Here is a 12,792-nt window from a genome sequence, read left to right on the forward strand (position 1 = left end):
TACTCCAGAGGCTGAGGAGGGAGGATTGCTTGAGCTTGACAGATAAAATCTGCAGTGAAAATCATTGCACCACTGCACTCTAGCCTGGCTGACAGAGTGAGACCGTGTCTCGAAAAACAAACAAACAAACAAACAACACAAAACAAAGACAAAAGTCCCTGCCTTTGTGGAGCTTACATTCCATTGGAGAAAGACAGTAAAAAAAAAAAATGTATACTTTGCTGAAAGTGATAATTGCTAGGGAAAAAAGTAGAACAGTATAGGGGTTGGTGGTCAGTAATTTTACGTAACATCGTTGAAATTGCTGACTCTGGGGCAGAGACTTGAAGACAAGAGTGAACTTGTGATTATCTGGAGGAAGAATGTTCCAGGTGAAGAGACTAGCACTACAAAAGCCCCAGAGCAGACAGAGGCCTAAGGTGTCGGAGGAACAGCAGCGTGTCCAGTGTGGCTGGAGCAGGTAACCGAGAGTTCAGGGAGGGACCAGAGACCAGGTCATTGGGAAGACTTACAGACCATTTGAAGACCTGAGACTTTTACTGCAAGCACAGTAGGGAACCCTGGAAGGGTTCTAAGTAGATGAATAAAGAACTTGTCTGCTTAAAGGATTACCTGGCTGTTGTGTGGATTATAACTGTGGAGAAGTCGCACAACCCATCCTGATCATAAGGTTTGTGTTCTGGTCCAGAATTTATGATTCTGAGTCAGGAGGATGGGGAGTTTGTTTTGAGGCCAGGAGGACATTATTTTAGTAGCTGGACAGCACAGCTGTGGGTTGGGGGTCAGGATGAAGGATCTTTAGAAGAAAAAGTGGTGTTGGAGATGAGAAATGCCACTAGATGGCAAAAGAGAACCAAGAACAAGTTCACACGGCCTCTGGCTCTTCCTGGTTTGTCCTCAGCGAGGCCTTGGTTGGGGGAACAGCTGTTCACTTATTTGTTAAGGTATCCCAAGCTTTGCAGGCTGAACTTCTGGATAGAAGTTCTGGATAGAGAATTATGCCCCTGCTGCCGTAGAAACATGAATGTTAGGAGATAAAATCCACGGTTTAAACCAGGCTGTGTATCCAATGTGTGTCCGGCCAGTCTAGCCCTTGCAGTGGAGGCTGGGTGGAAGGCTGCAAGCTCATTTGAATGCCTAGCTGGGTCTCCTTTCTACTTCTTATTATCCCAGAGCGGGATGTTTTCAAGCCATGATTTAGACTTCCCTCTGCACTTGTGTTTTCCTGACATTATAATTATCCTAGTTTGCTCTTCAACTCGAGTATGCTGGGCTGCGTAGAAGGCTGCCTTAGGACTGTGTGAAAGTGAAATAAACATGGCCCTACTGCCTCAGTCCAAAGGGAAAAGAGAGTAAAGTTTTAAGTTTGCACATGAAAATCGAAATAGAGTCAAACCTGCCATATGTACAATTCAACTGAAATCTTTGTTTTGCCTCAATTATTTGGATAAGGGAGGTGATTTTGTTTGTGTGCCCAAATTATCCAGCTTCCAAGATCTGCTTCACCTTGTACTTGGCAGGCTAATTTTGCTATTTTGGCTTCACTGCATTCATGGGGCAACAGAAAAAGATGGAGGAAGGCGGACAAGTTTAGGAAGAACAAAAAGATTCAGGCATCAGGCCGGGGACTGGTTGAGGAGTTTCACAGGAGGAGAAGAAAGACTTAGAGAGAGAGAGCAAGAGCAGAGAACAAAACGGTGGGAGAGAAGACAGAAGGGAAGAAAAAGTCCCTTACACCAGCAATCTCTACCCCTACTTCCTTCTCATTCTATCGTTGAAGTCACTGCTGTTGGCCCAGCTTCTCCTTAGGCTGCTGTTGTGTGTGTGTGTTTAAGTTGGGGCGGGTGTTGTGAAAATCCCAACAGTGCCAGGTGGACCTCTGCCTGTCTTCCCCACAGGACAACAGCTGCTGCTTCCTCTCGCCTGTGCTGGGAGGGAGTGAAGGGGGAAGGGAGAGAGGAGGGCCGGGCCTGGATTGGTGCCTACCCTTCAGAGCCAAGCCTCTCTGCCTTCCGGAGTTCCACACAGCCTCTGGATACCAATGGAAAGCCCGTGAGAGTTTCCTTCCAAGCAAAAGCAGATCCAAGTTCTGTTATCCTAATTTTGTTGGTCCTTTGATAAATAAAGGTAATGGGCTCATTTTTGTAGACTGAGAAAGTGAAACATACAGCAAGTTGAGGTCAGATGTGGGACTTTCTTCAGGTCCTTGAATTCCCATGACCTTTCCTGGAACAGTTGTGGGTCAGGAGGAGGCAGCACTGACAGAAGTTTGGAATCCTTGGCTCCCAGACCAATGCGTTTAGACAAGCCAGGATGGAGAAAAGAGGAAACTGATTTGGGGGTTCACTGGGGCCTTGTCTCACAGGCCCTCCCAGCTCCCCATTTATGTACAGAGCAAAGTATCATTTCCTTAGCCTGGTAATCAGGATCTGCCACAATCGGGCAAGCCTGTCTTTCTAACTTTATCTCTGACTTTTCTCCCACTGAGTGCCTCAACCCCAGCCAGACTGGTTTCCCCCCATTTTTCAAGCATGTCTTTCATAATCCTCTTTATCTCCACTTAACTTCTAACTTCACCATGAGATCCATTTCCAAGCCAGGGTGACCCTTCAGGAAAACTTTCTCTGACCCTCCCAATTCAGAGACATCTTTCTCACCTCTAAATTCCTACAGCATTTACTGTCTTCAGAATGTATAATTTTCTGCCTTGAATCACTGGTTATTTCTTCATATGTATGTATTATTTTTCTCTTAGACTGTTAATTCCCACAAGACGAGGACCACCTGTTACACTTCTTTTGCGCATTTCACAGTATATAGCATAATGCCTTGCACATAAGTGACCCTAACTGATTCAACTTTTAGAAGGCATTCTGTCTGCTCCTGAATGATCCCAGTCTGAGGTGGGATTGCCTCCAGCCCGCAGAAATGGTTAGCAGATGAGGAACTGACAATGCAGCTTCTAGACTTCAGCCCTGGGTTTGAGGTGATGCTATGAGAAGAAGGTTGAGATGGCTGAGGCAATCCTTCAGGTTCAAGGACAGCCCAGGAACTGTCCATGACACAGTATATTGTTTGAGCAACTTGAATTGGACAGGGCAAAAGATAATGCCAATGAGATCATGGTGAGCCCACTCAGGGCAAAATTTTGGGGTTCTCCTCAGTCATGGGGAGTCACCCTTTTACCCGCCAGCCTAGCCAGTTGTTCTATAAATGCTTACCATTGGGGAGGGCAGGGAGAGAATGTGTAAATGGTTACATGCAGAGGGTCATCTTTACAGGAAAAACAACTCAGTTATTGTTTCAATGGTGAACTATCAATACACATTTTGCTGGTAGAATCAGTATCATTACAATCAACATTTGATTAACAAAAATATTTTGAAGTCCCAGATGTTTATAATTTTTTTAATACATAAGATACAAGTAAGTCTGCTTTGGTTAAGAAATTTGACTAGCTAATTATTTAGACCAGGGCTTCACAACCTCGGTGTTATTTACATCTTGGTCTGGATAATTCTTTGTTATGGGAGCTGTCCTGTGAAATGTGGGATGTTCAGCAATATCCCTGGCCACAGGCCAGTAGCAATTCCTGGTTGTGACAATGTTTCCAGACATTATCCAATTGTCCCTGGAACTACTGAATTAGACATATGACCTTGAGCAAGCCACTGTCACTCTAGAACTTAGTTTTTCATCCCTAGGGTAATGCTTGTGTATGTAAAACCCAGTAATGGGGTAACAATCCCACTAATCTCAGGCTTACAGAGCACATGACACCATGATGAGGATGTCAGAATGGATGAAGTAATCTTATGCATCAGCACCTCTAGGATAGGATTTTAGGGAACAGATCACCAGGATTGCAGTTGGGAAGCCGAAGGCTCATCATCATTAAATCATTTAAGTCCTGAATGCTTTCCTCTATAATGTGCTGTTCAGTTTCTGTAATTGTGTGGCAGAAGTGAGTGGCATTGGGTGTGGGGAGTGAAGAGTGGTGATGGGTGGGTGGGGAATGAAGGAAGAGGAAGACCAAAAGGTATAAAAAGTCTCTTTCTATTCTCAGGGAAGCTGCAGCCTTGAGGGACCAGGGAAGAGGTGGCATGATTCAAGGCAGGGACCACAGTGTGGTTGGCTTCCTCAAAGCAAAGGCTTGAGTCAACCAGGCTCAGGCAACGCCCTGCATTGGCACCCACTCAGTGTTGTCTTGTTGAGCAGCCTGAAGAATACAGATGAGCCACCTGCCCATGTGGACTCTATCCTTACTTGCTTGACTGTGCCCACTTCCTTGGCAAGGTCTTCCCAGCAGAGGCTTTCTAAGTGGGACCTCTGGGTCGAGTCTTTCTATGAGCTAGCACCATGGAATAGATGGGGGTGAGAAGGAGCGGTGCAGCAGCAGGGTTCCAGATAGAGGAGACAGCAGGAGATAGGGCATGGAGGAGGTGGGGGACAAGGTGGGAAGCAGACAGGGATGCAGATGCAGTTGTACACATGGGCAGGTGCAAGATCATGGGAAGTCTTATGTCCTGTGAGATGCAGTTTGGACTATACCCTATGACAAGCTTGTCCAACCCATGGCCCGCGGGTCACATGTGGCCCAGGATGGCTTTGAATGCAGCCGAACACAAATTCGTAAACTTTCTTAAAACATTATGAATTTTTTTTGCATGTTTTAAGCTCATCAGCTGTCATTAGTGATAGTGTATTTTACGTGTGGCCCAAGACAATTCTTCTTCCAATGTGGCCCAGGGAAGCCGAAAGATTGGGCACCCCTACCCTATGAGAAACAAGCTATTGCAGAGTTTTAGACGAAAGAAGGGACCACATTTTTTCTCTTGAAGTTGTATAAGAGATATATTTGAGTTGAGTCTTACTGGAGTTGGAGTGTGTGTGGTGTCCAGGAGATGAGAGCATTCACTGAGGAAGAAGTAAGAATGGAAGAGATGGGCTTGGGAAAAGTTTAAGGTTGTCAGGGCTGTGTGACTGATGCACTCAGGCTCATATTGAAGACTCACCATGTGCCAGGCGCTGGTCTAAAAACTCTCGATATACATCTTAATGGATCTTAATACTGCCATGAGGTAAAAAATACTATCCTCATGAACAGATGAAACAAGGAAGCTTTCAGTGGTTTAGTAAACAGATAGATGGTGTGCAGCTTGTAAGCTGCAGAGGCAGGATTCAATTCCTGGTCTGTTTCACTCAAAAGCCTTGATCTTAACCACCATGCAGGACTGCCTCCCCGTATCTGGGATTGGGTAGGTGGAGGGGTCTAGGATCACTTTCAGGTTTCTTGCATAGGTAACCGGGGAAACTGAGGTAGACAACACAGGAAGAGAAACAAGTTGCGGGGAGGATGGATTCCATTTTGGACTGTAGTTTGTGCTGTCAGAAAGTGCCAGTTTAGGGGGCTCTACATGAGGAACACCAATCTGTCTCTCTGAGGCCTTATTCCCTCCTCCTGAGCTATACTGGGGGCGTTGGAGCATTCAGCTTTCTGTGTTCTGACTCCCCTTTTCTGCTGTCCAGCAAAGGTAAAAAGGCTCTCCTAAGAGGAGGCCCCAAATCTGGAAGACACCTTGCAGACAGACAAGGCTGAGTGACCTGTGGAAGTCAAGGGCGAGGGCTAGCAGGCTCCAGGGAGCTAGCTCTTTGATTCTGATGAAAGGGAAGATGTTGATGAAAAAGATAGCAGTGTGGCCCTTTCCCCAGCATGGCAAACCACTCAGAGACCAACCAACAGTAAGAAATGGATCACACCAGGCTCTGGCATCCACAGCTTTTCATGTTCAGGCTATGCTTTCAAATCCAACCTGCCAAGTTTGAGGCTTCAGAGTCAGCATGCAGAGATTTCCAGTAGTGCTCAAACTCTGACAGGGCTTGAGGTCACAGGTGAGGGCTGTGGGTGTGACAGGAGTAAGGCTGATAGGGACTGTGGGGAGTCCTTTGATTCTCAGCCCAGCACTTTGGTGGGAGGCCCCTGAGTACCTGCCCTCCTGGGCTCCCGTGAGTGGGATGACAAAGTGGCGAACGCTCTGTTCTCTGAGGGTCAGGAATAAGAAGCACTTTGTTCCTCAAAACATAACAGTGCTTTCCTACTCACCTTGCCACGAGAGCACAGGCTATGGAAGAGAGAAAACATCAAAGAAAGCCCAGGTACTTAGGAACTTTTGGCAAGGAGGTTGGAACTAAGTGTTCCAATGACACTGTAGAGGAGGAGACCAGATAGCAATGCCTCTTTCCTCCCACCCATCCAACCCCCTCAGCACAGGGGCTCATCAAACTCAGGGGACATTCCCTCCTCCCAGACTGATCTTTACCCAGAGACCTTTCTAGCCTCTCCTCATCTCTTGACTGTCTTGGCCTCAGCAAGAAGAATACACGTCCCTACCCAGCTGCCTTCAGCTCCTGTCCTTCCTCTCAGCTGCCAGAGAATTGTCAGGTCAGCCTGCTCCTTCTTTCTTCTCTGCGTTTTTTACTAGCAGGAGTGCCAGGGGCGCAAGGATAATTGGGAAGAGTCTCTCACCCAAGGACCAGTTAGAGCTCTTATTCTGCAAATGCAGCTCACAGACTCTGCAGAGGCCGAGATTCTGTGATGGACCAAGGGAGCAGGGGTGGCTGAAGGTGGCTGGTTGGCTGGGAGGCCTTGGGCAAGCATCTCCTTTTTCTGGGTCATGAGAACTTGGTTATGGGTGAGATGATCTCTAAAGTACTGTTGGGTTGGGAATGCTGGAGGCTCTGGGATGCGGCAGACAGCCACTTCAGGCCCACTGCTGCCCCCAACCACCTTAACTCTACCAGCAGGAGGAATGGCACCAGCTGTGACCCGGCTCCTTTTCCTCCAGCTTGTTCTAGGGCCAACTCTGGTCATGGACATCAAGATGCAGATTGGCAGCAGGAACTTCTATACCTTAAGCATTGACTATCCCAGGGCTAACTACCCAAAGGGTTTCCGGGGCTATTGTAATGGTCTGATGTCCTATATGCGGGGCAAGATGCAAAATTCAGATTGCCCAAAGATCCATTATATGATACATGCCCCTTGGAAGGCCATCCAGAAGTTCTGCAAGTATAGTGACAGCTTCTGTGAGAATTATAATGAATACTGCACACTCACCGAGGATTCCTTCCCCATCACGGTCTGCTCCCTGAGCCACCAACAGCCACCCACTAGCTGCTACTACAATAGCACCCTAACCAACCAGAAGCTCTACCTACTCTGCTCCCGCAAGTATGAAGCTGATCCAATAGGTATCGCTGGTCTCTATTCGGGAATTTAATTCCTGAGCCACTCCCCAACCTCTACCACCACAGGCCAGCCTGTCTCCATTTCCAACACGCTGATCCCTGTAACAAGACTTCCTTCCTGACTTCTGAGGCAGGTGGGGGTCCCCTCCCAAGAGACCAAGTGGGTGTGACAATGTCCAGGGCTTTGATCACCATGCAAAGTGGTGCTATCGTCTAGGTTCTTTCCAGCTTGTTTACCCCCTCTTCGCCCCCACCTCCTCCTCATCCTCCCTCTCCCAGAGACAGTAAAACCCACCCAAGAAGTTGACTGTGTCCAGTTGGCAGTGACTGTCCACCCACTGGGCCAGATCCTAAGTCCTGGATGGAGGCCCAGGGCCTCAACTGACACCATGGCAACAGGCACCACCTCCCCATCCCCACCACCCTCCTCATCTCAGCCTCCCCCAGTTGCCTTATAATTCCCTCCACTTACCCACCTACTCAGGGGATATGGCTAGCTATAGGAACCTCCCTGAGGCCCTCAGACTCACGTTAGCCTGACTTCCCCACAACCCCCAGTTTCCAGCCTGCTTCTCTCTGTGAAATCATTGTTTCTCTCTTCATATAACTGTCCTCTCCTCCTTCCTCTTACCATGGAGCCTAGGACTGTCTCCCCCACACTCTCAACAACCTTAGTCACCCTGCCTTCCTTTTTCCAACCTCTTTTTCTTCCAGTCTTCTTACCTTGGCTCACTGGCATTTCAAGGTATCTTCTCTCACCCATTCCCCAGAGGTTCCTGCTTCCCTTCTCTTCCAGAAGCTCCTCCCAAATCCCCCAGACTCCAGAGTCTGCCCCTGACCAGACAGGGAATGAGGCAGGCCCAGCTCTAATCAAACATAAATTTCTAAAACCACATCTGAGTATGTAAGATTGGGGGTATGTAAGTATTCCCATTGGGGGAAACTGGGTGAAGGGCACACGAGACCCCTCTGTACTATTTTTTTGTAACTTCCTGTGAATCCATAATCATTTCAAAATAAAAAGTTAACGACACACATCTGACTCTGTTGTGATTTAATTGCTTTTTCTTCAGTGCACCAGAACTCCTGCTCTTGGAATCCTGGCAGCCTCCCTCATCTGGCCATCTTCCTGAGCTACCCTTAGCAGTCAGTAAGCTCTTCTGTCCCATTTGCACCATGATGGAGGTGATGTGGGGTAAAACTTAGTGCTGGGCTGGGTGTTGAAAATAGACTCTCCCCTTACCCCAGCTCTAGGACAAATTTGTAATAGAAGTCAGGCCACCTTAGCTGGCTTCTACTTCTCCACCCAAAAAACCTGAATTGCAACAGATGAGGAAGGTGGAGGGACAGGGAAGGATCTAATATGTGATATAGTTATAGTCCATCACATAAGGAATTGCTACACCCTTTTGAGGGGTGGGAGTGGAGAGGCGAATATCAGTAATGTGTGAACACAAGTAGCAGATACTTTTACCTCCACATCTGGTTCATCTCTTTACTCCAAATATATTCTTCCATCCTGTTCTTGGAAGCAGCTGTTGAGGAGGAATACTAACTGATGGCTGGTAGGCATAAGGCTAAGCAGAGTGAAGGGTGTGTGGTTGAGAACCCACACTCCCATGCTGCCTCTTCTCCCTCTCTCTACACTAGTAGGCTCATCTGTCCCTCATAGACAGAGTTTTTGGCTGCTGCACACACAGATGTTTATTGTTTTCCAAGCTCCCTGGTGTTAAACATGCAGGGTCAGGGGGCTAGCAGGCTAAGATGAAGCTCCTCTCTACTTGGTCTTCTTATCATAGGTGCCAGAACCCTTGTAACCACTCACATAGCCTGTGTTGTCAGTCATCTCTTCCCGTCCCGCAATGCCCTTGCCCTTGCCACTGTCATCAAAGCGCTCCTTGTGGGTGCCGGTGTACTTGCTGGTGTCTGTCAAACGGTCCACTGCACCCGCTGTTGTTGCTTTCTGCAAGCCAGAGGATGGATTTGAGCCCTCTTCCTTTCCTTACACTGTCATATCCCTTCCCCAAAGATGGCCAGAGATACTTAGAGCAAGTGCTCGGAGCTCTTGCTCTGCCACTGGCATGGGGTGCTGCTTTCTTAGGGCCCAGATACAGCTGTGGGCAGGAACTCTGGTAAGAGCCATTCACTAATGGGGGAGGAGAAGTGTGGTGTGGGAATGAGTGTGGCGTGTGCAGAGGGAGGGTGGGTTTTTTTGTTTCCAGAGGAGTTATTCTGACTAGGCTGCTGCCAGAGGACTTCACTCCCGCTCCTCGGCCCAATATCCATTGTAGAAAGAGCTTTTAGTTCAAACGGGACAATTAAAAAAGGGAGTAGGTGAGAGGCAGCGGCCTGAGATTAAACCCTAAATAAGAACTGGAGTGGGCATCAGGTACCAAATCCTCTACACTAATGTCCTCCAAAATCTACCAAGCCCTAATTGCCTGGCTCAGATACTGGACACTTGGAAGTTAGTCTAAATCTACTATTAAAATATCCATGGACCTTGGACAAGTCACTTCCCTTCTCTGGGCCACATTTTCCTGACTTCTGGAATGTCTAGATGATCTCTAAAGTCTGTTTCTGCCCTGTCTCTACAGTCACACAGTTGGCAGGGTTAAGGAGGGTAGACTGGAACAATGGATACTTAGGAAAGTAGGGTCAAGGGGATGAAGACTGTCACTCACAGTAGTGCCAGTGGTGGCTGGGTCCTTGCCCTCCATGAGTCCATAAATGTTCTCCAGGACTTCATCTGGACTCTTCCCTTTGAAACGCTTCTGGCCCAGTTCCTTCACTGCCTCTTTGAACTGTTGAAACGTGATGGTTCGGGCGTTCTTGGCCCTGGTCAGTTAGACAGAAATCCAGAAACTTTGGAGCATGAATGCATTACCTTCCAAAGTCCAATTCTTGCCTCACTCAAATTTGGCCTCTTTTGTCCTATCAGTGAGTGTCTTGAAGACAAAGAATAGCACACCGCCAGGTACCCTGTGGTGCTTGGTAGGCCCACTGCAAATGTTCCACCACGTGAACCCCTCCATGGCCAACTACCTCGCAGGTTCTTCTCGCCCACACCCCCATATCTTTGGCTCCTCACTTGACTTTGCTGAACACGATGTCCACATCCGTGGAGGTGACTGTCTTGCTATCCATGATGCCACAGTCTTTGCACAGCTTGGAGAAGTTCTTGTTGTTCATTTCAGTGCCACTGCTTGATGATTCTCCAAAGGCAGCAAACCGATGGAATGTTTTTTCTGCCTCTGATGCCATGGTCAGCTAGAGGTGGGGGAGGGCAGTTGTGGGAGACACTTGGGGGTGAAGGAGGAGGAGGAGGGAGGACTGTGGAGTAATGAGGATGAGCATTAAGGTAAAATCAGTCAGCAACAGGAACAGCTCCCCTCTTCCCTGTTGCTCTCTCCTCTCTCCCTCCCAGCTCCCATTGCACCTACACAACTACAGCATGTCTCCCATTCCCTGCACTGGAGATACCAGTGTGGATCCTACCTACTGAATGATCCTCTCTTTCCCCCACCTCTTTTATGTACCTTAGAGTACCCGTATGGTGGTCTGACCCTTCCTGGCCTTTGTATTTAAGTGTGTGCAGATGGGTGGGAGCTGGTCGGCTGTGGCAATGAGGAGACAGAGGGAGGAGAGGGAAGATTCTATGACCTCAGCAGTGGTTATGTGACATCACTTCTGGCCCCAGCTACAGCCTTTGCCTTCGAAGGAGGGGGCTTTTGGTCTCCCTACCTTGCATGCCGAATTGAGCAAACTGCCAACTTTCTGACCTTTTCAGATGATCACTTTTCCATCATTTCAGCCAAGCTTACCCATCCTCTGGATCCTAGTCCCCACAACAGAAGCTGAGGCGAGCCCAGCGAAGGTGTTTTAGTCTGTTTGGACTGCTAGAACAAAATGTCAAACTGCGTGGCTTATAAACAACAGACATTTATTTCTCAGAGTTCTGAAGGCTGAGAAGTCTAAGATCAAGGTGCTGGCAGATTCAGTGTTTGGTGAGGGCTGCTTTCTGGTCTATAGATGGCACCTTCTTGCTGTGTCCTCACATGGTAGAAGGGGTGAATGAGTTTCCTTGGGCCTATTTATAAGAGTATGAATCCCATTCAGAAAGGCTCTGCCCTCATAAAACTTAATCACCCCCCAAAATGCCCCATCTAATACCATGACTTTGGGAGTTAGGATTTCATTTATTTATGTATTTATTTTGAGATGGAGTCTCGCTGTCTATTGCTCAGGCTGGAATGCAGTGGCATGATCCTGGGGCACTGCAACCTCCAGTCCCAGGATTCAAGCGACTGTCATGCCTCAGCCTCCCCAGTAGCTGGGATTAGCCCAACCACTATGCCCGGCTAATTTTTGCATTTTTAGTAGAGACGGGGTTTTGCCGTGTTGGCCAGGCTGGTTTCAAACTCCTGACCTCAAGTGATCCACCTGCCTCAGCCTCCCAAAGTGCTGAGATTACAGGTGTGAGCCACTGCGTCCAGCTGGGAGTTAGGATTTTAATATGTGAATTTGCGGACAACATAAACATTCAGACCATAGCAGTTAATGAAAACGGATTAATGAAAACAGACTGTCATTTTTTCTAGTCTCCAGGCTCAAGTGTAGCATGCAGAATCCCACTGGCTTTAAAAGGCCAGTCGCAATAGAAACTTTAAATGGCTTCCAGTGTTGGGCCCAGCAAGCCTTGGAGTGTAACAGATGTGGACAGGTCAGGATAAAACTGGGATAGACTGAGGGTGAGGCTCAGATTCTGAAAATCTCCAGATAAGTTTCTATGCAGGTCAAAGATGTTCCTCAGGGATTTCTCTCTTCGGCCTTTTCTCTGGCCAGAAGCACTACAGATAGATGAACCTCACAGACCCTAAAACAGAGCAACGAGACTGGTGACTTTCCTCCTTTTCCCATCTAATAATGCCACCACTTTCTATTTTTTTCTTTGTCTTACAAATCTATGCCTTTCTTTCCATTCCTATTACTTCCACCCTTATTCAAGTTCTTATCATCTCATAGTTGGATGACTACTCTGGCTTCTAAATGATCTCTTTCCTAAATCTAATTCTTCACTCCCACCCACCCATAATCCATCTCTATTACCTCCTGCCCATCAGATTAATTTTCACAAGACAGTATTTTTTATTACTCCTGCTCAAGAATATTCTATGGCTCAAGATATACTATAGCTTCTCATTGCTAAATCTTTTTGCTTAGCATTCAAGGACCTATACAACTAACTAGGCCCCAATCTACCCTACCAAACATCACCCACCTCTCATCAACATTATTCTTGGGCAGGGCACAGTGGCTCATGCCTATAATTCCAGCACTTTGGGAGGTCAACAAAGTGAGATCTTGTCTCTAAATAAATAAATAATAATAAAAAAAATTAGTTGGGAGTGGTGGCATGCACCTGTAGTCCCAGCTACGCAGGAGGCTGAAGTGGGAGAACTGCTTGAGCCCGGGAGTTTGGGGCTGCAGTGAACTAGGATTGTGTCAGCACACTCCCACTTGGCTGACAGAGTGAGACCCCAT

At 47.6% G+C, this 12,792-nt stretch overlaps 2 protein-coding genes across 2 annotated transcripts; one reads left to right on the plus strand and one right to left on the minus strand.

Moving 5' to 3' along the window:
- Window positions 1–6,290: 6,290 nt before the first annotated feature.
- Window positions 6,291–8,283, plus strand: RNASE13 (ribonuclease A family member 13 (inactive)). Its single transcript, XM_030802500.1, has 2 exons — window positions 6,291–6,442; window positions 6,802–8,283. Exon 2 carries the CDS (start codon window positions 6,810–6,812, stop codon window positions 7,278–7,280), a length of 471 nt encoding a protein of 156 aa, XP_030658360.1. The 5' UTR covers window positions 6,291–6,442; window positions 6,802–6,809; the 3' UTR covers window positions 7,281–8,283.
- Window positions 8,284–8,287: 4 nt separating this feature from the next.
- Window positions 8,288–10,670, minus strand: TPPP2 (tubulin polymerization promoting protein family member 2). Its single transcript, XM_030802501.1, has 3 exons — window positions 10,340–10,670; window positions 9,933–10,086; window positions 8,288–9,211 (listed from the first exon to the last, which is right to left on the minus strand). The coding sequence occupies exons 1-3, from the start codon at window positions 10,510–10,512 to the stop codon at window positions 9,026–9,028; spliced, it is 513 nt and encodes a 170-aa protein (XP_030658361.1). The 5' UTR covers window positions 10,513–10,670; the 3' UTR covers window positions 8,288–9,025.
- Between the last annotated feature and the right edge of the window lie 2,122 nt (window positions 10,671–12,792).

The sequence above is a fragment of the Nomascus leucogenys genome, chromosome 22a, assembly GCF_006542625.1.
Source record: "Nomascus leucogenys isolate Asia chromosome 22a, Asia_NLE_v1, whole genome shotgun sequence".
NCBI classification, from domain to species: domain Eukaryota; kingdom Metazoa; phylum Chordata; class Mammalia; order Primates; family Hylobatidae; genus Nomascus; species Nomascus leucogenys.

Coding starts and splice junctions, on each gene's coding strand:
- RNASE13 (XM_030802500.1), top strand. CDS start 6,810: ATGGCACCAGCTGTGACCCGGCTCCTTTTCCTCCAGCTTGTTCTAGGG.
- TPPP2 (XM_030802501.1), bottom strand. CDS start 10,512: ATGGCATCAGAGGCAGAAAAAACATTCCATCGGTTTGCTGCCTTTGGA. Junction 10,087..10,339: donor ATCGTGTTCAGCAAAGTCAA/GTGAGGAGCCAA, acceptor CTAACTGACCAG/GGCCAAGAACGCCCGAACCA. Junction 9,212..9,932: donor CAGCCACCACTGGCACTACT/GTGAGTGACAGT, acceptor TCTGGCTTGCAG/AAAGCAACAACAGCGGGTGC.